The 24,850-nt window shown below is 37.3% G+C and overlaps 1 protein-coding gene across 5 annotated transcripts in view; it reads right to left on the bottom strand.

Annotated features, from left to right (window-relative positions):
• The window catches only part of TMCO5A (transmembrane and coiled-coil domains 5A), a 63,813-nt gene that overhangs the window by 26,609 nt on the left and 12,354 nt on the right, over positions 1–24,850 (bottom strand). For 2 of the 5 annotated variants that reach the window (XR_012091455.1, XM_008017101.3), the window contains exons 11-12: positions 24,335–24,375; positions 20,621–21,007 (exon numbers count right to left, since the gene is read on the bottom strand). Coding sequence is in view for 3 of the 5 variants with exons in the window: in XM_008017101.3 (XP_008015292.1) it covers positions 20,809–21,007; positions 24,335–24,375 (240 nt within the window). In the remaining 2 variants the exon portion in view is untranslated. Of the gene's footprint in view, positions 1–2,586; positions 3,718–20,620; positions 21,008–24,334; positions 24,376–24,850 lie in introns of those variants that run through there. The other 3 variants (XR_012091454.1, XM_038009823.2, XM_073012044.1) reach the window with 3 other exon arrangements.

The raw sequence follows: 24,850 nt of genomic DNA, 5'->3' as shown, positions 1-24,850 counted from the left end.
CTTTTGTAAATTGCCCAGTCTCGGGTATATCTTTATCAGCAGTGTGAAAACAGAATACACAGACTGTAAATTAGTTCAGTCATAGTGGAAAGCAGTGTGGCAATTTCTCAAAGAACTTAAAACAGAATTACCATTCAACCCAGCAGTCCCATGATTGGGTGTATACCCAAAGGAATATGAGCCATTTGACTATAAAGACACATACATGCATATACTCATCATAGCACTATTCACAATAGCAAAGACATGGAATCAACCTCCTAAATGCCCATCAATAGTAGACTGGATAAATAAAATGTGGTATATATACACTATGGAATACTATGCAACCATAAAAAAGAACAAGATTATGTCCTTTGCAGCAACATGAATGGAGTTTGAGGCCATTATCATAGGCAAACTAATTCAGGAACAGAAAACCAAATACTGAATGTTCTTGCTTATAAATGGGAGCAAACATTGACTACACATGAACACATGTGTACTTGAGGGTGGAAGGTAGAGGAGGGAGAGGACCTAAAAACCACCTATTGGATAGTAAGATTATTACCTAGGTGATGAGATAATCTGTACAACGAACCCCTGTGACATGCAATTTACCTATATAACAAACCAGCACATGTACCGCTGAACCTAAAAGAAAAGTTTTATAAAAAGCTGTACACAAAATGCAGACTTTATTGGAAACCCTCAAGGCAGTGACATCGTGTTGGGTATTCCCATTTAGGGTGATGGGGTCTTGAGTAAATATCTCAGCATTACTTGTATTATCAGAATGTGGGTATTTGTGCACTACTCTAATAATTGCCAATGGAAGAGGATTTGGTTTCCTCTGAAGCCTGGTGTTATAAAGAATTTACCAACTCCATACAACTTGATAGATTAAGTTGCTCATTTTGGGGGGTACTTCTATTTGGTACTTCCATTTAAGATATTCACCTAGGATGGAAAATGTTTTTAGTCCTCCAGTAAAGAATGGCTTTGCTAACACATGGTCAGCTTATTTAATATGTGGCATGTCATGTTTCTTCTAAGTCTAGAATAATTCAGATTTAATGTCACCTCTTATTGGATGCAGACATGGAGAATTACTCCTTCTTCTATGTTTCTGTTATAGGAGTTATCATATACACATGTATTATATCTGTCCCTCCTTCTCGCCTTCTCAAAACCAGATATTATGTCTTCTTCATCCATATATTCCCAACACTACACAATACTAGGGATTTAGCAAATATTCTTTTTCTTCCTTTCCCTTTTCTCCTCAAATCATGAGCAATGTGAACTCATTCTGATAATTATTTTGAAATGTAGAAGTAGGCCGGGTGCAGTGGCTCTTGCCTGTAATCCCAGCACTTTGGGAGGCCAAGGTGGGCAGATCACGAGGTCAAGAGTTCGAGACCAGCCTGGCCAACGTGGTGAAACCCCATCTCCACTAGAAATACAAAAATTAGCTGGGCGTGGTGGTGGGCATTTGTAACTCCAGCTACTTGGGAGGCTGAGGCAGGGTGAAGGAGCTGGAAATTGCAGTGAGCTGAGATCATGTCATTGCACTCCAGCCTGGGCAACAGGGCAAGATTCCATTTAAAAGAAAAGAAAAGAAAAGAAAAGAAAAGAAAAGAAAAGAAAAGAAAAGAAAAGAAAAGAAAAGGAAAGGAAAGGAAAGGAAAGGAAAGAAAGAAAGAAAGAAAGAAAGAAAGAAAGAAAGAAAGAAAGAAAGAAAGAAAGAAAGAAATGTAGAAGTATAGAGATGTTGCCTAAACAGGCCAGTTGATAACAGCTTAGAAAACTCAGGTCTGACCATAGAAACAAATGATGTCTCTAACACTGGCTTTTACCAAACTTTTTCTCTTCTCCAGATGCGGAAGCTTCAAAGGAGTGTGGAAAGTGTCTGGAAGGAAAGGTGTGCACCTTGGAGCTTTCCTTGGAGTGTATCATTGAGCTCTTTGTGTTTGGGTGGTGGGTCTTTGGAAGGTAAGACTTCTGACCTCCAAAGGGGTGGATCTCCAGAGAGTAGCCTGACTTCCTGAAGGGCATCCTGGAGAGGCAAGGGTGAGGGAGGCAGAAACCAGAGTTCATCTTGATCCTCTAGGAACTTGACCTTGAAGCAGAGGGCTGAGCAGGGCTGAGTATTTGAATGGAAGAAGAGGTGCACTTTGAGTGTGGCACTGAGATTCTAAGCATAGAACACTGTTATCTGCACTTAACACTGAAGAATGAAATCCACCTGCCTCAGCAAACCACATAGGGTGAACAAGATCTTGAATTACATAGAAGGTAACCATACATCCTGGTTTTCTGAAACAGTCCTGGCTAACGTCTCTTGTCCTGGCATAATTATTAACAGCATTCCTTTCTATTATCAAAAGTGTCTCAATTTGTACAATAAATTACTTGACCATTTTGTGTAGGATCAGTTTTCAATAGTGACATTATGTGTTCTCACAAAGCAATGGCAGTAGACCAAGGTGTCCCAGGTTGACTCCTGGCTGGTGTGACTGCTAGAATGACCCCTCCCTGCCCTTGGACTTAAGAGCTGTAAAGACTCCTGACAATTTAGGCAGGAGGAATAACTTCAAGAAGGAGTTCAAATATATCCTGTTTTTGTTTTTTTTTTAAATTTAATACATCGTATATTATTCAATTTTATACAACTTTCTGAAAAGATATACTTCACTGCAGTGAACTGGACCTGTATGTGACCAGAATTTCTGTTTTCATCTAATACTAAGCTAATAGAGTAGAATTTTTTACCTTAAATTAAGAAGGTGACAGCCTCTGGGAACCATTCTATTCTCTATGCTTCCTCCTTAGCATGTAACTGACCCTATAAAAGTAACCTCAGTTTGGATTTTCCATTTAATCGAGAAGTTAATTAAAAGGATCTTTTATAAAATTTGCATGTGGCTAGATATTACTGGTTGGTTACACATTTTCATAATTTCTATAGTCATTGCACAATGCCTAGAAAATATGACCTGCTTGATACCAGCTTTCTTAAAGTTAATGACATTTTTAGACCTAAAACCTTATCATTTAAAATAATTTTCTCTTGTACTGGAAAATAATGTAGAGTATATCCTATTAGTAAGGCATGTGAGTATTTCAGCAATTAATTGGAAAAATAAGAGGTGTGATGTATATGCTACTTTGAGTTGGTGAAGCAATTTATACCAGTCATATTCTAGTTATTTTAGAATTGTTGCTTACTTTAGTCCTAGTGACCTGATTATTTACATGGTTCTTAAACTGAGCTCTTTGTAGTAGCTTTCGCCACCTTAACCTACAGTCTTTAGAAGTTATAATTTTTGCTTATACGAAGACACAGAGTTTAACAATGAAGTAGACCTTTGCTTTTGCATGCCCAGCATCCCTTTTCTCTTCCATAGGAACTGAGCCTGTTTTACTGGGAGAAATGCATTCCACATAGTTTAGGTGATTCCCTTACTTTGTTCTTCTTCTTTTACTACTCTTAATCCTTAATAAGGGGCTGAACATATGACATAAGCTTGACCAATCGGAGTATTCCATCCCTCTGGCCACATTGACTGTGGGACAGGGTAGGCAATTGACTTCAGATAGGCCAGTTTATGACCTTTTCTGTACTTTACTGCTGAACCTATTGGAAAATGCTTTTATTCTGCAAAGACTGCTAATCTGGTAGTACGAGATTTAGGTTGTTGGCAGCTATCTTGTCACTAAAAGGAGAAGACCCATCTGAAGAGAGAAGAAAAAGAAACGATGTCTCAAAGACATTGTTTTGAGGTTTCTTGCTCTAGCCTTGTCTAAAGCCCCAAATCTATTCATGCACTTAAAAAAATTTTGTGGGTACATAGTAGGTGTGTATATTTATGGGGTATATGAAACGTTTTGATACAGGTATGCAATGAGTAATAATCACATCATGTAAAATGATGTACCTATCTCCTCAAGCATTTATCCATTGTGTTTACAAATTAATTATACTCTTTTAGTTATTTAAAAATGTACAATTAAATTGTTATTGATGATAGTCACCCTGTTTTGCTATAAAATACTAGGTCTTACTTTAAAAAAGAAAATCCACTAAGCATTCTCACCTCCCTGCCATCACCCTTCACAACCTCTGGTAACCGTTCTTCTACTCTCTATCTTCATGAGTTCAATTATTTTGATTTTTAGGTTTTACAAATAAATGAGAACATGTGATGTGTGTCTTTTTGTGCATGGCTTATTTCACTTAGCCTGATGGCCTCCAGTTCCAATGCAAATGACAGAATCTCATTTTCTTTTTATGGCTGGATAGCACTCTCTTGTGTAGATGTACCATATTTTCTTTATTCATTCATCTGTTGATGGGCACTTAGGTTGATTCCAAATTTTGGCTATTGTGAACAGTGCTGCAGTGAACATGAAAGTGTAGATGGCTCTTCAATATACTGATTTCCTTTGAGTATATACCCAGCAGTGGGATTGCTGAATCATATGGTAGCTCTATTTTTAGTTTTTTGAGGAACCTCCAAACTGTTCTCTATGGTGTTTGTACTAACTTACGTTCCCACTAATAGTGTATGAACATTCCCTTTTCTCTCTATCTTTGCCGGCATTTGTTATTCCGTTTTTGGATATAAGCCATTTTAACTGGGGTGAGATGATATCTCATTGTAGTTTTGATTTGCATTTCTCCGATGATCAGTGATGTCAAGTACCTTTCACATGCCTGTTTGCCATTTGTATGTATGCTTTTAGAAATGTCTATTCAAATCTTTTGCCCATTTTAAATCAGATTATTAGATTTATTTCCTATAGAGTTGTTTGAGCTCCTTGTATATCCTGGTTATGAATCCCTTGTCAGAAGAGTAGTTTGCAAATATTTTCCCCCATTCTGTGATGTGTCTCTTTGTTGATTGTTTCATTTGCTATGCAGAAGCTTTTTAACTTGATGAGAACTCATTTGTCCATTTTTGTCTTGGTTGCCTGTGCTTGTAAGGTATTACTCAAGAAATTTTTGCTCAGATCAATGTACTGGAGGGTTTCTCTGATGTTTTCTTGTGATGGTTTCATAGGCTGAGGACTTAGATTTAAGACTTCAATCCATTTTGATTTGACTTTTGTATATGGTGAGAGACAGGGATTTAGTTTCATTTTCCTGCATATGGATATCCAATTTTCTCAGTTTCATTTATTGAAGAGACTGTCTTTTCTCCCATATTTGTTCTTGGCACCTCTGTAGGTGCCAAGGTGTGCAGATTTGTTTCTGGGTTCTCTATTATGTTCCGTTGGTATGTGTGTCTGTTTTTATGCCAGTACCATGCTGCTTTGGTCACTATAGCTCTGTAGTATAATTTGAAGTCAAGTAATGTGATTCCTCCTGTTTTATTCTTTTTGCTTAGAATAGTTTTGGCTATTCTGGGTCTTTGGTGGCTCCCTATACATTTTAGAATAGTTTTTTTTAAAAAAATTTATGTGAAGAATGTCATTGGTATTTTGATAAAAATTGCACTAAATCTGTAGATTGCTTTGGGTAGTATGGATATTTTAACAATATTATTTCTTCCAATCCATGAACTTGGAATAACTTTCCATTTTTTGGTGTCCTCTTCAATTTCCTTCATCAGTGTTTTACATTTTTCATTATAAAGATCTTTCACTTCTTTGGTTAATTCCTAGATATTTAATTTTATTTGTGGCTATGATAAGTAGAATTATTTTTTATTTTTTTTTTCAGACTGTTCACTGTTGGCATATAGAAATCCTACTGATTTTCACAAAGTGGGGACAGGTCATCATGGTGGATGGGAGGCAGGACTAGATGGCAGCTCCAACTCAGACAGAGAGAGAAGCATGCAGAGGCTCGCATTTTGAATTGTAGCTCCAGATCAACTTCAAGAACAAACCAGCAATTCTGAGAGGACTCACAGACCCTCTGAAGGAAGTGGACTGCTCCTGCAGGACCCAGAAGACACCCCAAATACTCTGTTGGTATTAATGGCTGAGAGACCCATAGACAGTTCACATGACAGGACTCTGTGCAGACAACCCCCAGTACCAGCCTGGCACCTGGTAGACTTGCTGGGTGGCTAGACCCAGAAGAGAGGCAACAATCACTGCAGTTCAGCTCACAAGAATCCACAGTCTTAGGAAAAGGGGGAGAGTACTACATCAAGGGAACACCCTATCGGACAAAATAATCTGAACAACAGCCTTCAGTCCTAGACTTTCCCTCTAACAGGGCCTACCCAAATGAGAAGGAACCAGAAAACCAACTCTGGTAATAGGACAAAACAAGGCTCTTTAACACCCCCCCAAATCACACTAGTTCACCAGCAGTGGATTGAAGTCAAGAAAAAAAAAATCCCTGATTTACCTGAAAAAGAATTCAGGAGGTTAGTTATTAAGTTAATTAGGGAGGCACCAGAGAAAGGGAAAGCCCAATGCAAGGGAATCCAAAAAATGAAACAAGAAGTGAAGGGATAAATATTCAAGGAAGAGGTAGCTATTCTTATATCAGACAAAACAAACTTTAAAGCAACAGCAGTTAAAAAAGACAAAGAGGGACATTATATGATGGTAAAAGGCCTTGTCCAACAGGAAAATATCACAATCCTAAACATATATAGACCTAACATTTGAGCTCCATAATTTATAAGACAATTAGTAATAGACCTAAGAAATGAGATAGACAGCAACTTGATAATAGTGGGGAACTTCCATACTCCACTGACAGCAGTAGGTAGGTCATCAAGACAGAAAGTCAATAAAGAAACGATGGATTTAAATTGTATCTTGGAACAAATGGACTTAACAGATACATATAGAACATTTTATCCAACAACTGCAGAATACACATTCTATTCAACAGCACATGGAACTTTCTCCAATGTATACCATATGATAGGCCATAAAATGAGCCTTAATAAATTTAAGCAAATTTAAATTATATCAAGCACTCTCTCAGACCACAGTGGAATACAACTGGAAATCAACATAAAAAGGAACTTTCAAAACGATGGAAATACATGGAAATTATATAACCTGCTCCTGAATGAGCAATGGGTCAAAAATGAAATGAAGATGGAAATTAAAAAATTCTTCTAACTGAAGGACAATAATGACACAACCTATCAAAACATCTGGGATACAGCAAAGGCAGTGCTAAGAGGAAAGTTTATAGCCCTTGACACCTACATCAAAAAGACTGAAAGAGCACAAGCTGACATTCTAAGGTCACACCTCAAGGAACTACAGAAACAAGAACATACCACACCAAACCCAGCAGAAGAAAGGAAATAACAAAGATTAGAACAAAACTAAATGTAATTGAAACAAACAACAACAACAACAACAACAGAAATGCACAAGATAAATGAAACAAAAAGCTGGTTCTTTGAAAAGAGTGATAAAATTGATAGATCATTAGCAAGATAAACAAAGAAAAGAAGAGAGAAAATCCAAATAACCTCGTTAAGAAATGAAACAGGAGATATTACAAGTGACACCACAGAAATACAAAAGATTATTAAAGGTTATTATGAACACCTTTACACACATAAACGATAAAACCTAGAAGAGATGGATAAATTCCTGGAAAGATACAACCCTCCTAGCTTAAATTGGGAAGAATTAGATACCCTGAACAGACCAATAACAAGCAGCGAGATAGAAATGACAATTTAAAAATTACCACCAACAGAAAAAGTCCAGGACCGAATGGATTCACAGAAGAATTCTACAAGACATTCAAAGAAGAATTGGTACCAATCATTTTGACACTATTCCACAAGATAGAGAAAGAGGGAACCCCCACACCCCCCAATTCATTCTGTGAAGCCACTATCACCCTAATACCAAAACCAAGAAAGGACACAACCAAAAAACAAAACTACAGATTGATATCCTTGGTGAACATAGATACTAAAATCCTTAACAAAATACTAGCTAACTGAATTCAACAACATATCAAAAAGATAATCCATCATGATCAAGTGGGTTTCATACCAGGGATGCAGGGATAGTTTAACATACCCAAGTCTACAAATGTTATATACCACATAAACAGAATTAAAACCAAAATCATGTGATCATCTCAATAGATGAAGAAAAAGCATTTGACAAAATCCAGCATCCCTTTGTGGTTACAACTCTCAGCAAAATTGGCATACAAGGGAGATACTTCAATGTAATAAAAGCCATCTATGACAAATCACCAGCCAACATAATACCAAATAGGGAAAAGACAAATCACCAGCCAACATAATACCGAATAGGGAAAAGTTGAAAGCATTCCCCCTGAGAACTGGAACAAGACAAGGATGCCCACTCTCACTACTCCTGTTCAACATAGTACTGTAAGTCTTAGCCAGAGCAATCAGACAAGAGAAAAAAAAAAGGGCATCCAAATCGGTAAAGAGGAAGTCAAACTGCCACTGTTTGCTGATGATATGATCGTTTACCTTGAAAACCCTAAAGACTCCTCCAGAAGGCTCCTAGAACTGATAGAAGAATTCAACAAAGTTTCCAGATACAAGATTAATGTACACAAATCAGTAGCTCTTCTATACACCAACAGTGACCAAGGGGAGAATCAAATCAAGAATTCAACCCCTTTTACAGTAGCTGCAAACATAAAATAAAATACTTAGGAATTTACCTAAACAAGGAGACGAAAGACCTCTACAAGAAAAACTAAAAAACATTGCTGAAAGAAATCATAGTTGACACAAACAAATGGAAACACATCCCATGCTCACTGATGGGTAGAATCAGTATTGTGAAAATGACATACTGCCAAAAGCAATCTACAAATTCAATGCAATCCCCATCAAAATACCACCATCATTCTTTGCAGAATTAGAAAAAACAATTCTAAAATTGATGTAAAACAAAAAAAGAGCCCACATAGCCAAAGCAAGACTAAGCAAAAAGAACAAATCTGGAGGCATGACATTACCTGATTTCAAACTAATCTATAAGGCTATAGTCACCAAAACAGCATGGTACTGGTATAAAAATAGGCACGTAGACCAATGGAACAGAATAGAGAACTCAGAAATAAACCCAAATACTTATAGCCAACTGATCTTCGATAAAGCAAACAAAAACATAATGTGGGGAAAGGACACCCTTTTCAATAAATAGTGCTGGGATAACTGGATAGCCACATGTAGGAGAATGAAAGTGGATCCTCATCTCTTGCCTTATACAAAAATCAGCTCAAGACAGATTAAGGACTTAAATTTAAGACCTGAAACTATAAAAATTCTAGAAGATAACGTTGGAAAAATCCTTTTAGACACTGGCTTAGGCAAGGATTTCATGACCAAGAGCCCAAAAACAAATGCAATAAAAACAAAGATAAATAGCTGAGACTTAATTAAACTAGAGAACTTTTGTCTGGCAAAAGGAATAGTCAGCAGAGTAAACAGACAGTCCACAGAGTGGCAGAAAATCTTCACAATCTATACATCTGACAAGGGACTATTCGGAATCTATATTCAGAATCTACAACAAACTCAAACAAGTCAGCAAGAAAAACCAAACAATCCCATCAAAAAGTAGGCTAAGGACATGAATAGACAATTCTCAAAAGAAGATATACAAATGACCAACAAACATATGAAAAAATGCTCAATATCACTAATGATCAAAGAAATGCAAATCAAAACCACAATGTGAACCACCTTCCTCTTGCAAGAATGGCCATAATAAAAAAAATAAATGAAAAAACAGTAGATATTCACGTGGATGTGGTGAAGAGGGAACACTTCTACACTGCTGGTGGGAATGTAAACTAGTACAAACACTATGGAAAACACTGTAGAAATTCTTTAAACAACTAAAAGAACTACCATTTGATCCAGCAATCCCACTACTGGATATCTACCAGGAGGAGAAGAAGTCATCATACAGAAAAGATATTTGCACACTCATGTTTATAGCAGCACAATTTGCAATTGCAAAATCGTGGAACCAACCCAAATGCCCATCAATCAACTAATGGATAAACAAATTGTGGTATATTTATATGATAGAATACTACTCAGTCATAAAAAGAAATGAAATAATGGCATTTGCAGCAACCTAGATGAGATTGAAGCCATTATTCTAAGGGAAGTAACTCAGGAATGGAAAACCAAATATCATATGTTATTATTGATATGTGGGAGCTAAACTATGAGGACACAAAGGCATACGAATGATACAATGGACTTTGGGGACTTGTGGGGAAAAGTGGTGGGGGTGAGGGACAAAAATATAGGGACAAAAATATTTTTAAAAAGACTACAAATATAGTGCAGTGTATACTGCTGGGGTGATGGGTGCACCAGAATCTCACAAATCACCACTAAAGAACTTACTCATGTAGCCAAATACCAACTGTACCCCAATAACTTACAAAAAAAAGTTATTTTTGTATGTTGATTTTGTATCCTGCAACTTTACTGAATTTGTTTATCAGTTTTAAATAGCCTTTTGTGGTGTATTCTTTATTTTTTTCCAAATATAATATCATCTGAAAACAAGCAGAATTTGACTTCTTTCAATTTGGATGTTCTTTATTTCTCTATCTTTTCTGATTGCTCTAGCTAGGATTTCCAGTACTATATTGAATAACAGTCATGAAAGTGGACATGTTCCAGAAATTAGAGGAAAGGCCTTCAGTTTTTCCTCAATCAGTATGATACTAGCTGTGAGTCTGTCATATATGGCTTTTATTATGTTGAGATATGTTCTTTCTATCTCCAGTTCTTTGAGGGCTTTTATCATGAAACATTGTTGAATTTTATCAATTGCTTTTTCAGCATCAATTGAAATGATCATATGGTTTTTGTCCTTCATTCTGTACATATAATGAATCACACTGATTGATTTGTGTATGTTGAACTATCCCTGCATCCCAGGTCATGATATATGATCTTTTTAATGTATTGTTGAATTTGGTTTGCTGGTATTTTGTGGAGGATTTTGCACCAATATTCATCAGATATTTTGGCCTGTAGATTTCTTTTTTGATGTGTCTTTGTCTGGTTTTGGTGTCAGAGTAATATTGACCTTATAGAATGCATTTGGAAGTATTTCCTCCTCTTCTGCATTTTGGAATAGTTTGAATAGAATTGGTATTGTTCATCTTTATTTATTTTTTAATTATACTTTAAGTTCTGAGGTACATGTGCAGAATGTGCAGGTTTGTTACATAGATAAACATGTGCCATGGTAGTTTGCTGCACCCATCAACCCATCATCTACATTAGGTATTTCTCCTAATGCTATCCCTCCCCTAACCTCCCACCCCCTGACAGGCCCCTGTGTGTGATGTTCCCCTCCATGTTCATGTGTTCTCTTGTTCAACTCCCACTTATGAGTGAGAATGGTGTTTGGTTTTCAGTTCTTGTGTTAATTTGCTGAGAATGATGGTTTCAAGCTTCATCTGTTGCACTGCAAAGTACATGAACTCATCCTTTTTTATGGCTGCATAGTAGTCCATGGTGTATACATGTCACAATTTCTTTATCTAGTCTATCATTGATGAGCATTTGGGTTGGTTCCAAGTCTTTGCTATTGTGAACAGTGCCACAATAAACATACGTGTGCATGTGTCTTTTTAGTAGAATGATTTATAATCCATTGGGGATATACCCGGTAATGGGATGGCTGGGTCAAATGGTATTTCTAGTTCTAGATCCTTCAGGAAATGCCACACTATCTTCCACAATGGTTGAACTAATTTACACTCCCACTAACAGTGTAAAAGCATTCCTATTTCTCCACTTTCTCCCCAGCATCTGTTGTTTCCTGATGTTTTAATGATTGCCATTCTAACTGGTGTGAGATGGTATCTCACTGTGGTTTTCATTTGCATTTCTCTAATGACCAGTGATGATGAGCTTTTTTTCACGTTTGTTGGCTGCATAAATGTCTTCTTTTGGAAAGTGTCTGTCCATATCCTTTGCCCACGTTTTGGTGGTTTCTTTTTTTTTTCTTGTAAATTTGTTTAAGTTCTTTGTAAATTCTGGATATTAGCCCTTTGTCAGATGGATACATTGCAAAATTTTTCTCCCATTCTGTAGGTTGCCTGTTCACTTTGATGACAGTTTCTTTTGCTGTGGAGAAGCTCTTTAGTTAAGTATATCCCATTTGTCTATTTCGGCTTTTGTTGCCATTGCTTTTGGTGTCTTAGTCATGAAGTATTTGCTCATGCCTGTGTCCTGAATGGTATTGCCTAGGTTTTCTTCTAGGGTTTTTATGGTTTTAGGTCTTATGTTTAAGTCTTTAATCCATCTGGAATTAATTTTTGTATAAGATGTAAGGAAGGGATCCAGTTTCAGCTTTCTACATATGGTTAGCCAGTTTTCCCAACACCATTTATTAAATAGGGAATCCTTTCCCCATTTCTTGTTTTTGTCAGGTTTATCAAAGATCGGATGGTTGTATATGTGTGGCATTATTTCTGAGGCCTCTGTTCTGTTCCATTAGTCTATGTATGTGTTTTGGTACCAGTACCATGTTTTTTTGGTTACTGTAGCCTTGCAGTATAGTTTGAAGTCAGGTAGTGTGATGCCTCCAGCTTTGTTCTTTTTGCTTAGGATTGTCTTTGCTATATGGGCTCATTTTTAGTTCCATATGAAATTTAAAGTAGTTTTTTCCAATTCTTTGAAGACAGTCAATGGTAGCTTGATGGGGATAGCACTGAATCTATAAATTACTTTGGGCAGTATGGCCATTTTCATGATATGGATTATTCCTATCTGTGAGCACGGAATGTTTTTCCATTTGTTTGTATCTTCTCTTATTTCCTTGAGGAGTGGTTTGTAGTTCTCTTTGAAGAGGTCCTTCTCTTCCCTTGTAAGTTATATTCCTAGGTATATCATTCTCTTTGTAGCAATTGTGAATGGGAGTTTACTCATGATTTGGCTCTCTGTTTGTCTATTATTGGTGTATAGGAATGCTTGTAATTTTGGCACATTGATTTTGTACCCTGAGATTTGCTGAAGTTGCTTATCAGCTTAAGGAAATTTTGGGCTGAGATGATGTGGTTTTCTAAATATACAATCATGTCATCTACAAACAGAGACAATTTGACTTCCTCTTTTCCGAATTGAATACCTTTTATTTTATTCTCTTGCCTGATTGCCCTGGCCAGAACTTCCGATACTATGTTGAATAGGAGTGAGAGAGGGCATCCTTGTCTTGTGCTGGTATTCATAGGGAATGCCTCCAGTTTTTTCCCATTCAGTATGATATTGGCTGTGGGTTTGTCATAAATAGCACTCATTATTTTGAAAAATGTTCCATCAATACCTAGTTTATTAAGAGTTTTTAGCATGAAGAGCTGTTGAATTTTGTTGAAGGCCTTTTCTGTATCTATTGAGATAATCATGTGATTTTTATCATTGGTTCTGTTTATATGAAGGATTATGTTTATTGATTTGCATATGTTGAGCCAGCCTCACATCCCAGGGATGAAGCCAACTTGATCGTGGTGGATGTGCTGCTGGATTCGGTTTGCCAGTGTTTTATTAAGGATTTTCAAATCGATGTTCATTAGGGATATTGGCCTGGAATTTTCTTCTTTTGTTGTGTCTCTGCCAGGTTTTGGTATCAGGATAATGCTGGCCTCATAAAATGAGTGAGGGAGGATTCCCTATTTTTCTGTTGTTTGGAATAGTTTCAGAAGGAATGGTGCCAGCTCCTCTTTGTACCTCTGGTAGAATTCGGCTAGGAATTCAACTGGTCCTGGACTTTTTTCGGTTGATAGGCTATTAATTGCTGTCTCAATTTCAGAACTTGTTATTGGTCTATTCAGGATTTGACTTCATCCTGGTTTAGTCTTGGGAGGGTGTATGTATCCAGAAACTTATCCATTTCTTCTAGATTTTCTAGTTTATTTGCATAGAGGTTATTCTTTGACATAGTTTGTATTTCTGTGGGATCAGTGGTGATATCCCCTTTATCATTTTTTATTGCATCTATTTGATTCTTCTCTATTTTCTTCTTTATTAGTCTGGCTAGTGGTCTATCTATTTTGTTGATCTTTCCAAAAAACCAGCTCCTGGATTCACTGATTTTTTGAAGAGTTTTTCATGTCTCTCTCCTTCAGTTCTGTTCTGAGTTATTTCTTGCCTTCTGCTTGCTTTTGAATTTGTTTACTCTTGCTTCTCTAGTTCTTTTAATTGTAGTGTTAGGGTGTTGATTTTAGATCTTTCCTGGTTCTCTTGTGGGCATTTAGTCCTATAAATTTCCCTCTACACACTGCTTTAAATGTGTCCCCGAGATTCTGGTACATTGTGTCTTTGTTCTCATTGGTTTCAAAGAACTTATTTATTTCTGCCTTTATTTCATTATTTACCAAGTAGTTATTCAAGAACAGGTTGTTTAGTTTCCATGTAGTTGTGCGGTTTTGAGTGACTCTTAATCCTGAATTCTAATTTGATTGCACTGTGGTCTCAGAGGCTCTTTGTTATGATTTCCGTTCTTTTGCATTTGCTGAGGAGTGTTTTACTTCCAATTATGTGGTCAATTTTGGAATAAGTGCAGTGTGGTGCTGAGAAGAATGTATATTCCGTTGATTTGGGGTGGAGAGTTCTGTAGATGTCTATTAGATCTGCTTGGTCCAGAGCTGAGTTCAAGTCCTGGATATTCTTATTAATTTTCTGCCTTGTTGATCCATCTAATATTGACAGTGGGGTGTTAAAGTCTTCCACTATTATAGTGTGGGAGTCTAAGTGTTAAAGTCTTCCACTTATTTATTTATTTATTTATTTATTTATTTATTTATTTATTTATTTTTGAGATGGAGTCTGGCTCTGTCACCCAGGCTGGAGTGCAGTCACCTGATCTCGGCTCACTTGCAAGCTCTGCCTCCCGCGTTCACGCCATTCTCCTGCCTCAGCCTCCCAAGTAGCTGGGACTACAGGCGCCCGCAACCACGCCTGGATAATTTTTTGTATTTTTAGTAGAGACGGAGTTTCACCGTGTTAACCAGGATAGTCTGGATCTCCTGACTATCCGCCCGCCTTGGCCTCCCAGAGTGCTGGGATTACAGGCGTGAGTCACCGCGCCTGGCTGTCTTCCACTATTATAGTGTGGGAGTCTAAGTCTCTTTGTAGATCTCTGAGAACTTGCTTTATGAATCTGGGTGCTCCTGTATTGGGTGCACATATATTTAGGATATCTAGCTCTTCTTGTTGCATCCATCCCTTTACCATTACATAATGCCCTTCTTTGTCTCTTTTGATATTTGTTGGTTTAAAGTTTGTTTTATCAGAGACTAGGATTGCAACCCCTGTAGTTCATCTTTAAATGTTTGATAGAATTCAGGAGTGAAGGCCGGGTGCGGTGGCTCAAGCCTGTAATCCCAGCACTTTGGGAGGCCGAGACGGGTGGATCACGAGGTCAGGAGATCGAGACCATCCTGGCTGACATGGTGAAACCCCATCTCTACTAAAAAAAAATATAAAAAACTAGCTGGGTGAGGTGGTGGGCGCCTGTAGTCCCAGCTACTCGGGAGGCTGAGGCAGGAGAATGGCGTGAACCCGGGAGGCGGAGCTTGCAGTGAGCCGAGATCTGGCCACTGCACTCCAGCCTGGGCGGCAGAGCGAGACTCCGTCTCAAAAAAAAAAAAAAAAAAAAAAAAAAAAGAATTCAGGAGTGAAGCCATCAGGTCCTGGGTTTTTCTTTACTGGGAGACTATTTATTACAGCTTTGATCTCATTACTTGCTATTGGTCTTTTCAGGTTTGGATTTCTTCATGGTTCGATCTTGTTGTTTTTGTCTAGGAATTTGTCAATTTCTTCTAGATTTTCCAGTTTATTGGCCTATAGTCGCTCATAGTGGCCCCTAATAAATCCTTTGAATTTCTGCAGGACCAGTTGCAAGTCTACTTTTTTCACCTCTGATTTCATTTATTTGGATTGTCTCTCTTTTTTTCTTAGTCTGGCTGCAGGTTTTTCAATGTTGTTTAACTTTTCAATAAAGAAACTTTTTGTTTCATTGATCTTTTGTATTGTTTTCTTCATTTTGATTTCATTTATTTCTGCTCTGATCTTTATGTTTCTCTTCTACTAATTTTGCGTTTTTTTGCTCTTGCTTTTCTAGTTCTTCAAGATGCATCATTTTGTTGTCTATTTAAAGTTTTTCTTCTTTCTTGATATAGGCACTTATAGCTATAAATTTATCTTTTAGTACTACTTTTGCTGTATCCTGTAGGTTTTGTTATGTTGTGTTTCCATTATCATTTGTTTCAAGAAATTTTTAAATTTCCTTCTTAATGTCTTCATTGACCTACTAGTCATTCAGGAACATATTGTTTAATTTCCATGTATTTCTATACTTTCCCAAATTCCTCATTATTGATTTCTAGCTTTATTCCACTGTGGTCAGAGAAGATGGTTGATATTATTTCAATTTTTGAGAATGCTGTTTTGTGACCTAAAATATGGTCTATTCTTGAGAGTGATCCATGTGCTAAGGAAAATAATGTGTATTCTGAAGCCGCTGGATGAAATGTTCTGTAAGTATCCATTAGGTTTATTTGGACTACAGTGCAGATTACATCCAATGTTTGTTTGTTGATTTTCTGTCTAGGAGATCTGTCCAAAGCTGAAGGTAGAGTGTTGAAGTCTCCAGGTATTATCATATTAAGGTCTATCTCTCTCTTTAGCTTTAATAATATTTGCTATATATATCTGAGTACTCCAGTGTTGGGTGTATATATATTTAAAATTGTTGTATCCTCTTGCTGAATTAACTCCTTTATCATTATGTGGTGACCTTATATCTTATATTTTTACTCGTTAAATCTATTTCGTCTTATATAAGAATAGTTATTCTTGCCTAAAGTGTGTTTCTTTTAGACAACAGATCTTTGGGTCCTGTTCATAAATTCATTCAGTCAGTCAATGTCCTTTGATTGGAGAGTTTAGTCCACTTACATTCAATGTTATTATTGATAAGTAAAGACTTACTTCTGCCATTTTGTTAGTTGTTTTCTTGTTGTTTTGTGGTCTTCTCTTCCTTCTTCCTTTTCTTCCTGTCTTCCTTCTAGTAAAGGTGATTCTGTCTGGTGATATAATTAAGTTTTGTTTTTTTTTTTTTGCATTTTTTTTTTTGTGTATTCATTGTATGTTTTTTGAGATTACCATGAGGTTAGCAAATACTATCTTATAACCCATTATTTTAAGCTAATAACAACTGAACATTACTTGCATAAACAAACATGAAAAAAGAAAACAAAGGCTCTATTTCTTAACTTTGTACCCCCACTTTTTAACTTCTTATTGTTTCTATTTTTATCTTGTTATAGTGTCTATGTTTTGAAAAGTTGTTGTAGTTATTTTTGATTGGTTCGTTGTTTAGTTTTCCTACTTAAGAGTAGTTTACATACCACAGTTACTATGTTATAATACTGTGTTTTTCTGTGTACTTACTATTAGCAGTAGTTTTGTACCTTCAGATAATTTCCTATTGCTCATTAACGTCCTTTTCTTTCTGATTGATGTACTCCCATTAGCATTTCTTATAGGATAGGTCTGGTGTTGATGAAGTCCCTCAGATTTTGTTTGTCTGGGAAAGTCTTTATTTCTCCTTCATGTTCGAAGGACATTTTCACCAGAATACTATAGCAGGATAAATGCTTATTTCCTCTAGCACTTTGAATATATCATGCCACTCTCTCCTGGTCTGTAAGATTTTCATTGAAATGTCTGCTGCCAGACATATTAGAGCTCCATTGTACATTATTTGTTTCTTTTCTCTTGTTGCATTTGTGATCCTTTCTTTATCCTTGACCTTTGGGAGTTTTGATTATTAAATGCCTTGACATAGTCTTCTTCGGGTTAAATCTGTTGGTGTTCTATATTTGGATATTGATATCTTTCTCTAAGTTTGGGAAGTTCTTTGCTATTATTCCTTTGAATAAACTTTCTATGCCTATCTCTTTACTTCCCCTTTGAGGCCAGTACTCTTAGATTTTTTCTTTTGAGGTTACTTTCTAGATCCTGTAGGTGTGCTATGTTGTTTTTCATTTTATTTTTTCCTTTTGTGTCTTCTGTGTATTTTCAACTAGCCTGTCTTTAACCTCACCAATTCTTTCTTCTGCTTGATCAATTCTGCTATTAAAAGACTCTGATGTATTCTTCAGTATGCTAAATGTGTTTTAACTCCAGAATTTCTGCTTGATCTTGATTCTTTTAAATTATTTTAATCTCTTTGTTAAATTTATCTGATAGAATTCTGAGTTTCTTCTCTGTGTTATCTTGAATTTGAGTTTCCTCAAAACAGGTATTTTACTTTTCTGCCTGAAAGGTCACCTATCTCTGTTTCTCCAGGATTGGTCCCTGGTGCCTTACTTAGTTTGGTGAGGTCATGTTTTCCTGAATGTTGTTGATGCTTGTAGGTGTTTGGTGTTGGGGCATTGAAGAGTTAGGCATTTATTGTAGTCTTCTCAGTCTGTGCTTGTTGGTGCCCATTCTACTTGGGAATGCCTTCTAGATATTCAAAAGGACTTTGATGTTGTGATCTAAGCCATTACCTGCTGTAGGGGCAACCCTAAGCCCAGTAATACTGTGGTTCTTTCCGATTTGTAGAGGTACTACCTTGATGACTTTGAGAAAAATCTGGAAGAATTCTCTGGATTATCAGGCAGAGGTTCTTATTCTCTTTCCCTACTTTCCCCCAAATGAATGGCATCTCTCTCTTTTCTGAGTCACCTGGAGCTCTGGGTGGTGTAACACAAGTACCTCTGTGGCCAAAACCACTAGAATTGTGCTGGGTTAGGCCTGAAGCCAGCACAGCACTAGGTCTTACCCAAAGTCTGCTGTAATCACTCCCTGGCTATGTCCTATGTTCACTCAAGGCCCTGGGGCTCTACAATCAGCAGGTGGCAAAGCAACCAGGCCTGTGTCCTTCCCTTCATGGTGGTGAGTTCCCCCTGGCCCTGTGCATGTCCAGAGGTGCTGTCAGGGGCCAGGGTCTAGAGTCAAGAACTTTAGAAGTCTACCTGATATTCTGTTGTACTGCAGATGAGCTGGGTTTCAAACCAAAAGTCTCAGTTCTTCCCATTCTTCCCTCCCCTTTCCAAAAGCAGAGATGCCTCACACCATGGCCACTGCCACCATAGGTCTATGGGAAGTACTGCCAGACTCCCACTAATGTTTCTTTAAAGAAAGTCCAAAGGCTCTTCAGTCAGCTTGTAGTGAATGCTGCCTGGCCTGGGACTCACCCTTCAGGGCAGTGAGATCCCCTCTGGCCTAGGGCAGTTCCAGAAATGTATTCCGAGAACCAAGTCCTGAAACTGGTGACCCAAGGGCTCACTCTGTGCTCTATCCCACTGTGGCCAAGCTGGAAGACAACGTCCACTTTGCTTTTATCCTCTGTTTTCTCAGGTAGAAGGAATCTTGACCTATAGCCACAATAGCTGGGACTATGCTGAGTCTCACTTGAAGCCAGAAATTCTCAGGGTCTCACCTAAAGCCCCCCATATAGTACCTAAGTATTGCTGCTGGTTATTCAGGGTCCAAAAGCTTTTCAGTTAGCAGATGATGAGTCCTTCCAGGACTGAGTCCTCTTCAAAGTAGCAGGGTCCTTTCTGGCCCAGCGTGTGTCTAGAAATGTCATCTGGGAGCTAGGGCCTGGGAAGGGGGCTTCGTGACTCTGACTGGTACCCTATCTTGCAGTGGCTGAACTGCTATTCAAGATGCAAGACAAAGTCCTCCCAACTTGAGTCCTCCTTGCGCAGATGGAAACGGTCTCTTTTGGAGTCATGTGCTGTGCTGCCTGGGATTAGGGGAGGGGTAATTCCAGCACTCCCTTAGCCACTCTGTGACTACCCCCGCTCCCCGCCAAGTCCACTGTGTCTGGGCCTAGTGCAGCACTAGGACTCACCTAGGATTTTCAACTTTATTTAAGCCTCCAAAGTACTTTAGCTTGGCAGTGGCAAGGCTTGCAGAAACTTAAATTCCGACAGCTGGGATCAGCAATTCTTCACTAGCTAGGGCTGGTTTAAATTATCCCTCTGTGGCAGGTGTCACGTGAGTTTGGTCTGGTTTTGTTTTCTGTTATAATAGGGAAGCACTGAGTTCAATATCTCACAGATGCTGCCATCTTTCTCTCCCCAGCACACAGAAATGCTCTCCACACCACACCCCTGCTGCTGGAGGATGGGGAAGGGGTGGCGTTGGCGATTCCGGACTGTTTTTCCTATCTCTTCAGTGCCTCTTTCAGCAGTATGAAGTTAAAACTACAGACTGTGAGTGCTCGTCTGATTTTTGGTTCTTATAAAGGTGCTTTCTTTATGTAGCTAGTTGTTAAATTGGTGTCCTTGAAAGGCAGATAATTGATGGAGTCTTCTGATTTCTTGCCTGGCTTATTTATTCATAGGCTTTTTATTTTATATTTAAATATGTAAATATAAATATTTATGGATTTGCTATAAATTACCTTAAGCTAAGGTCACTTACAACCTATGAGTTCTAATATAAGTAGTAAGTAATCTTCTGTATTTCAGGAATCCAGTGTGTCAGATTTTTGAGATTCACTAGAATAATTTATCAATTAACTTTTCTTAGCATCTGTGTAATTCCCCAAATGGTCAGATTTGTTTACTATCAGGTACTAATTCAGCCAATCCATAGAGCCACATAAATCTATTACAGAGCTTTTTACTGGGCGAGGTTAATCCTGGAAAGATGATGTGGTGACGGAAGGTATTCAAGTAGGCAAACGATGAGGGAAAAACTGAAACAAATCTCTTTCCTCCACAAGTTTCATGCCTCCCTTCTACACGCTCGGATCCCACTTCCCTTCTGTTGCTCAAGGATATTTCTTGAGGAATCAGTGGGGTAACATGTCCTCTGTCTCAAGTGTGAGAGATGGAAAGAAGAAGCATCTGAGCTTCCACAAGGTGCTCCTGCTCAGCACCTTGGGCAGTACATTGACGAGGAGATCTGGATTTATGAATCTTACATGGAAAAACAGGTAGCTCAGCAGTCTGATGAAAAATAGGGTGATGAAAAAGAGACAGCAAAAAATCCTAAAAAGAGAATGCCATGAAACTGTTAACCAGAAGGTTAGAAAACTTGGAACAAAAAATAAATCATACCTGAATGCATATCTGTCTCCTAATTGATATTCTAATGTCTCTCATGGATTATCACCCCCTTTCCTGACAACCCTTTATAATGGCAGCTCCCCTCTCCCATGTTCTGGCCTATTGGTTATTCTCTGTCCTTTACCATGTTTTATTTTCTTGGTAGCATTTATCACTAAAATAATTTTGTTCTCTTATTTTTTGTTTTGTTTATTTTTGGTTTTGTTTTGGCAAGTTGTTTTTCAAAACAGTTTCATTGGTTTATAACCCTCTAGCAAGGTATAGTTTTTGTGGACCCATATCCTCGCCAACACTTGATTATCAGATGTAAACACTTTTGCTGATCAAATGGGTGTAAAATAATCTCTCACTGTGGCCTCAATATGCATTTCCCTGAGGAACAGTGATGCTGAACATCTGTTGATAGGTTTATTGGTTTTACATGTTTCTTCTTTCCCATTTATCTACAAGGTAGTTTGAGCTTTTCTTATTGATTTATAAGAGTTTATTTTACGTTGTTGATATCAATCCTTTTCTATTGTGTGTAGTGTTATATAACCTTCTAACTTCATAACTTTCACTTGCTCTAAGATGTTAAAGAAAAAAATTCTCAATTTTAATAGGGTATAGTTTGTCAATCTTTTCTTTAATTAGAATCAATGCTTTCTGTGTCGTTTTTACAAAAATTCCCTATCCCAAGACCTGAAAGATACCCATATTTTCTATTAAAAGTCTATGTTCGTTTAAAAATATGTCTACAGATTCTTTGTTACTCCTCCTTTCAAGAGAATTCCCCTCGATTGGAGTGTGGACTGGACTTAATAACTTACTTCTAAAGAATGGAATATGGTGGAAGTCACAGTATGTAGTGTAGCTTCCTAGATTACATCATAAAGGTATTGTAGCTTTCTCCACAGACTGTGGAGGAAGCCAGCAATCGTGTTGTGAGGACACTCCAGTGGCCTTATGGGAGGGTCTGTGCAGTGAGGAACTGAGACTTTGTGTCAACTACCAGAAAAAGCTTGCCAGATACGCAAGTTAGTTACCTTGGAAATATAACTTCTAGCTCCAGCCAAACCTTGTAATGACTGCAATTTTGGTCAACATCCTAACTGCAACTTCTTGACAGATATTAGCTAGAACCACTTGGCTAGTACCACCTGACCCATAGAAACTGTGCCAATAATTGTTTGTTCTCTGAAGTCACTAAGTTTTGGGGGTAATTTATTATGTAGCATAGAAAATAATACAGAGTTTTGAAGATTTTTTTTTTTAAGCATTTACATCTTTAACACATCTGGGCTTGCCTTTTGTATATACTGCATTTAGTGATCCAATCTCATATAGATAACCATTTTTTTTTCCTGCTGTTCTTGTTGAACAGTTCGTTCTTCCTTTTCCTTTGACATGCAGTCACTGTCACATACCAAAGTTTGCTATGTGCACAGTTTCTGAACTCTTTGTTCCATTCCACTAGGCAGTTTTCCTATTCCTGTCCCAATACCACACCACAATGATTACTATAATGTCATAGTAAGTCCTGATATCTGGAAGGGCGTGTTCCCCACTCCCTGCTCTTTAAAACTGTCCAGGTTATTCTTGACCCTTTATTCTTCATATAGAGTATATTTTAGAATTATTTTATTCAATTCCATGACAAACCCTTTGGAGAGTTTGATTGAAATTTGGTTGAATTTATTAATCATTTGGAGGCAATTCTTACTGTTTTGATATGAGTTTCTATCCACAATTATGTTGTCTTCTTTCATGTTATCTGTAACATTTTGTAATAATTTTTTATAAACTTCCCTATGGTGGTCTTGATTTTTTTTTTCCTTTCAACTGATGAGTTATTTAGGCCTTATGGCTTTGTTATGATTTGCATGAGCAAACCTTCACCATTTCTTTCCTGTATTATCCTTACCCAACTGTTTTGGGGGTGCCTCTGCCCCTGGACAAATTCACTATTCACCTTTAAAGGTCAAAAACAGCCCCTTCCCCTCCACTTTTCTCAAGTTTGCTGCTATGGTTGATCTTGGTGACAGGAGCCAGCACTCATTATAGCACAACACCTTGGTCAAAATTAGAATCAGAGGCCCTTGACAAATCTTCCCACCACTCTCCATGAAATTTGAGCCAATACACATGAGAAGTTCTAGGATTGCATTCTCAGGGAAAATCCTAGGAATAGCCTAGCTTTCTTGTCTCTTGAGTTAGTGTCCAGTGTGCCAGTGCCCCACAAGATGTAGAAGCAGAACAAGAAAAAAGACATTTATAGTTTGACATGATTAGCTAGATTTTCAGGATCTCTTTTCTAAGATTTCCTTCAGGATGCCAAGTCTGTTTAGGCAGACAGTCCTTATTCTAGAAATCCACACAGTCAATTCCATGGTGGGCCCTTGTGTTGGAGTATAAGAGAACAAAGTAGGAGTTCTAGAGAAAATTCTTCTAGTTGTTTCAGGAATATTGTGTCTAGGAATATTGAAGGATGTAATATTTCATTTATCTGGTATGAAGGGGTATTCTTCTTAAGCCAATTTTCTAGATAATTGGAACTGACCTTTAAGCATCAATAATTTTATGTTAAATATTTTGATGGAACTCTCTCTAAATCATATTTCATACCATTTTGAATATATGTTTCTTTATGCCTTCTTAAACAGACTATATTGAATATAATTTGACCTTTTCTTGAAAATGTAGGAGCTTCATGAATACCAATTTTACTTTGCTATCACAGTGTTTCTCTCAGGATGAATATCTCCTCAGGTGTTTGAATCTTAAATTCTTTTCAATTTAATGAGTATTTTCAAGCAACCCTTATGTGTTAGATGCTCTTTCTCATAATGCTTGTCTCTCTTCTATCTCTTATTTGTCAGTGGTATACCAGCATGTGACAGGCTTCATTCTACTCTACCAATGCTATTAGGAAACCAGATACATGAAGCGAATCCAAATTGTTAAAGGGAAAAGGCGGTAAATAAGAGATTTGCCACATCTCTTTTACATAATCACATTTCTATTTCTTAATACCACAAGGCTGTTGATTTTTAATAATGGAAAGTTGAGATTATTAATTACCTTTAAATAAATAAGTCATAACATTAGAATAGAGAAATACAGTCAAAGACATTAGTTTGCTGACTTGTGTGTATGTGTGTGTGCACACACATGTACAAGGTTCTCCTTGTCTAGACTTTTCTCTCTGTCAGGATGGCTAAATAGGGCTCCCAGTTTTATAGGAAGTTTACTTGAAGATATTTTACTTACTTTCTACTGAAAAATGTTGCTGTCTTTTGGGTAGGAGTACCCTGGAAGAAGAAGAAAGGATATTGATAAATAAGCAATTTCTGGAGGCTATTATCATTGTCCAATAATATTTAGTGAGCCATTAGTTATATGTTATTTAGATAACTTTAACAAATTCTTTTTATATGCATAAGCACATATAATTTTCAGGCCAAAAATTTTAAATATATTTATTATTATTGTTATTTGTCCTACCTTTTTACATATTTATATAACTAAACTAAGGCACAGAAAGTCAAAGTATGCTGCCCAAGGTCACATAGTTAGTTAGTGGCAGGATCGGGCCTGGAACCTGGATTGTCTGACCCCACATTCTTGGCTCTCTCAACTATACCATTCTATCTTCTGCTTAACCAGTGACCCTTAGAAAAGCTTATAGGCTAAGAAAACTACCTAAACATATCTTAAGAGAGAAGTCTTAAAAGCTATAAAAATCTAAAGATGAGTGATCAAGTTTGGCTTCATCCCTGGGATGCA

This window comes from Chlorocebus sabaeus, chromosome 26, assembly GCF_047675955.1.
Source record: "Chlorocebus sabaeus isolate Y175 chromosome 26, mChlSab1.0.hap1, whole genome shotgun sequence".
Lineage (NCBI taxonomy): Eukaryota > Metazoa > Chordata > Mammalia > Primates > Cercopithecidae > Chlorocebus > Chlorocebus sabaeus.
This window is presented reverse-complemented; position numbering and strand designations above follow the sequence as displayed.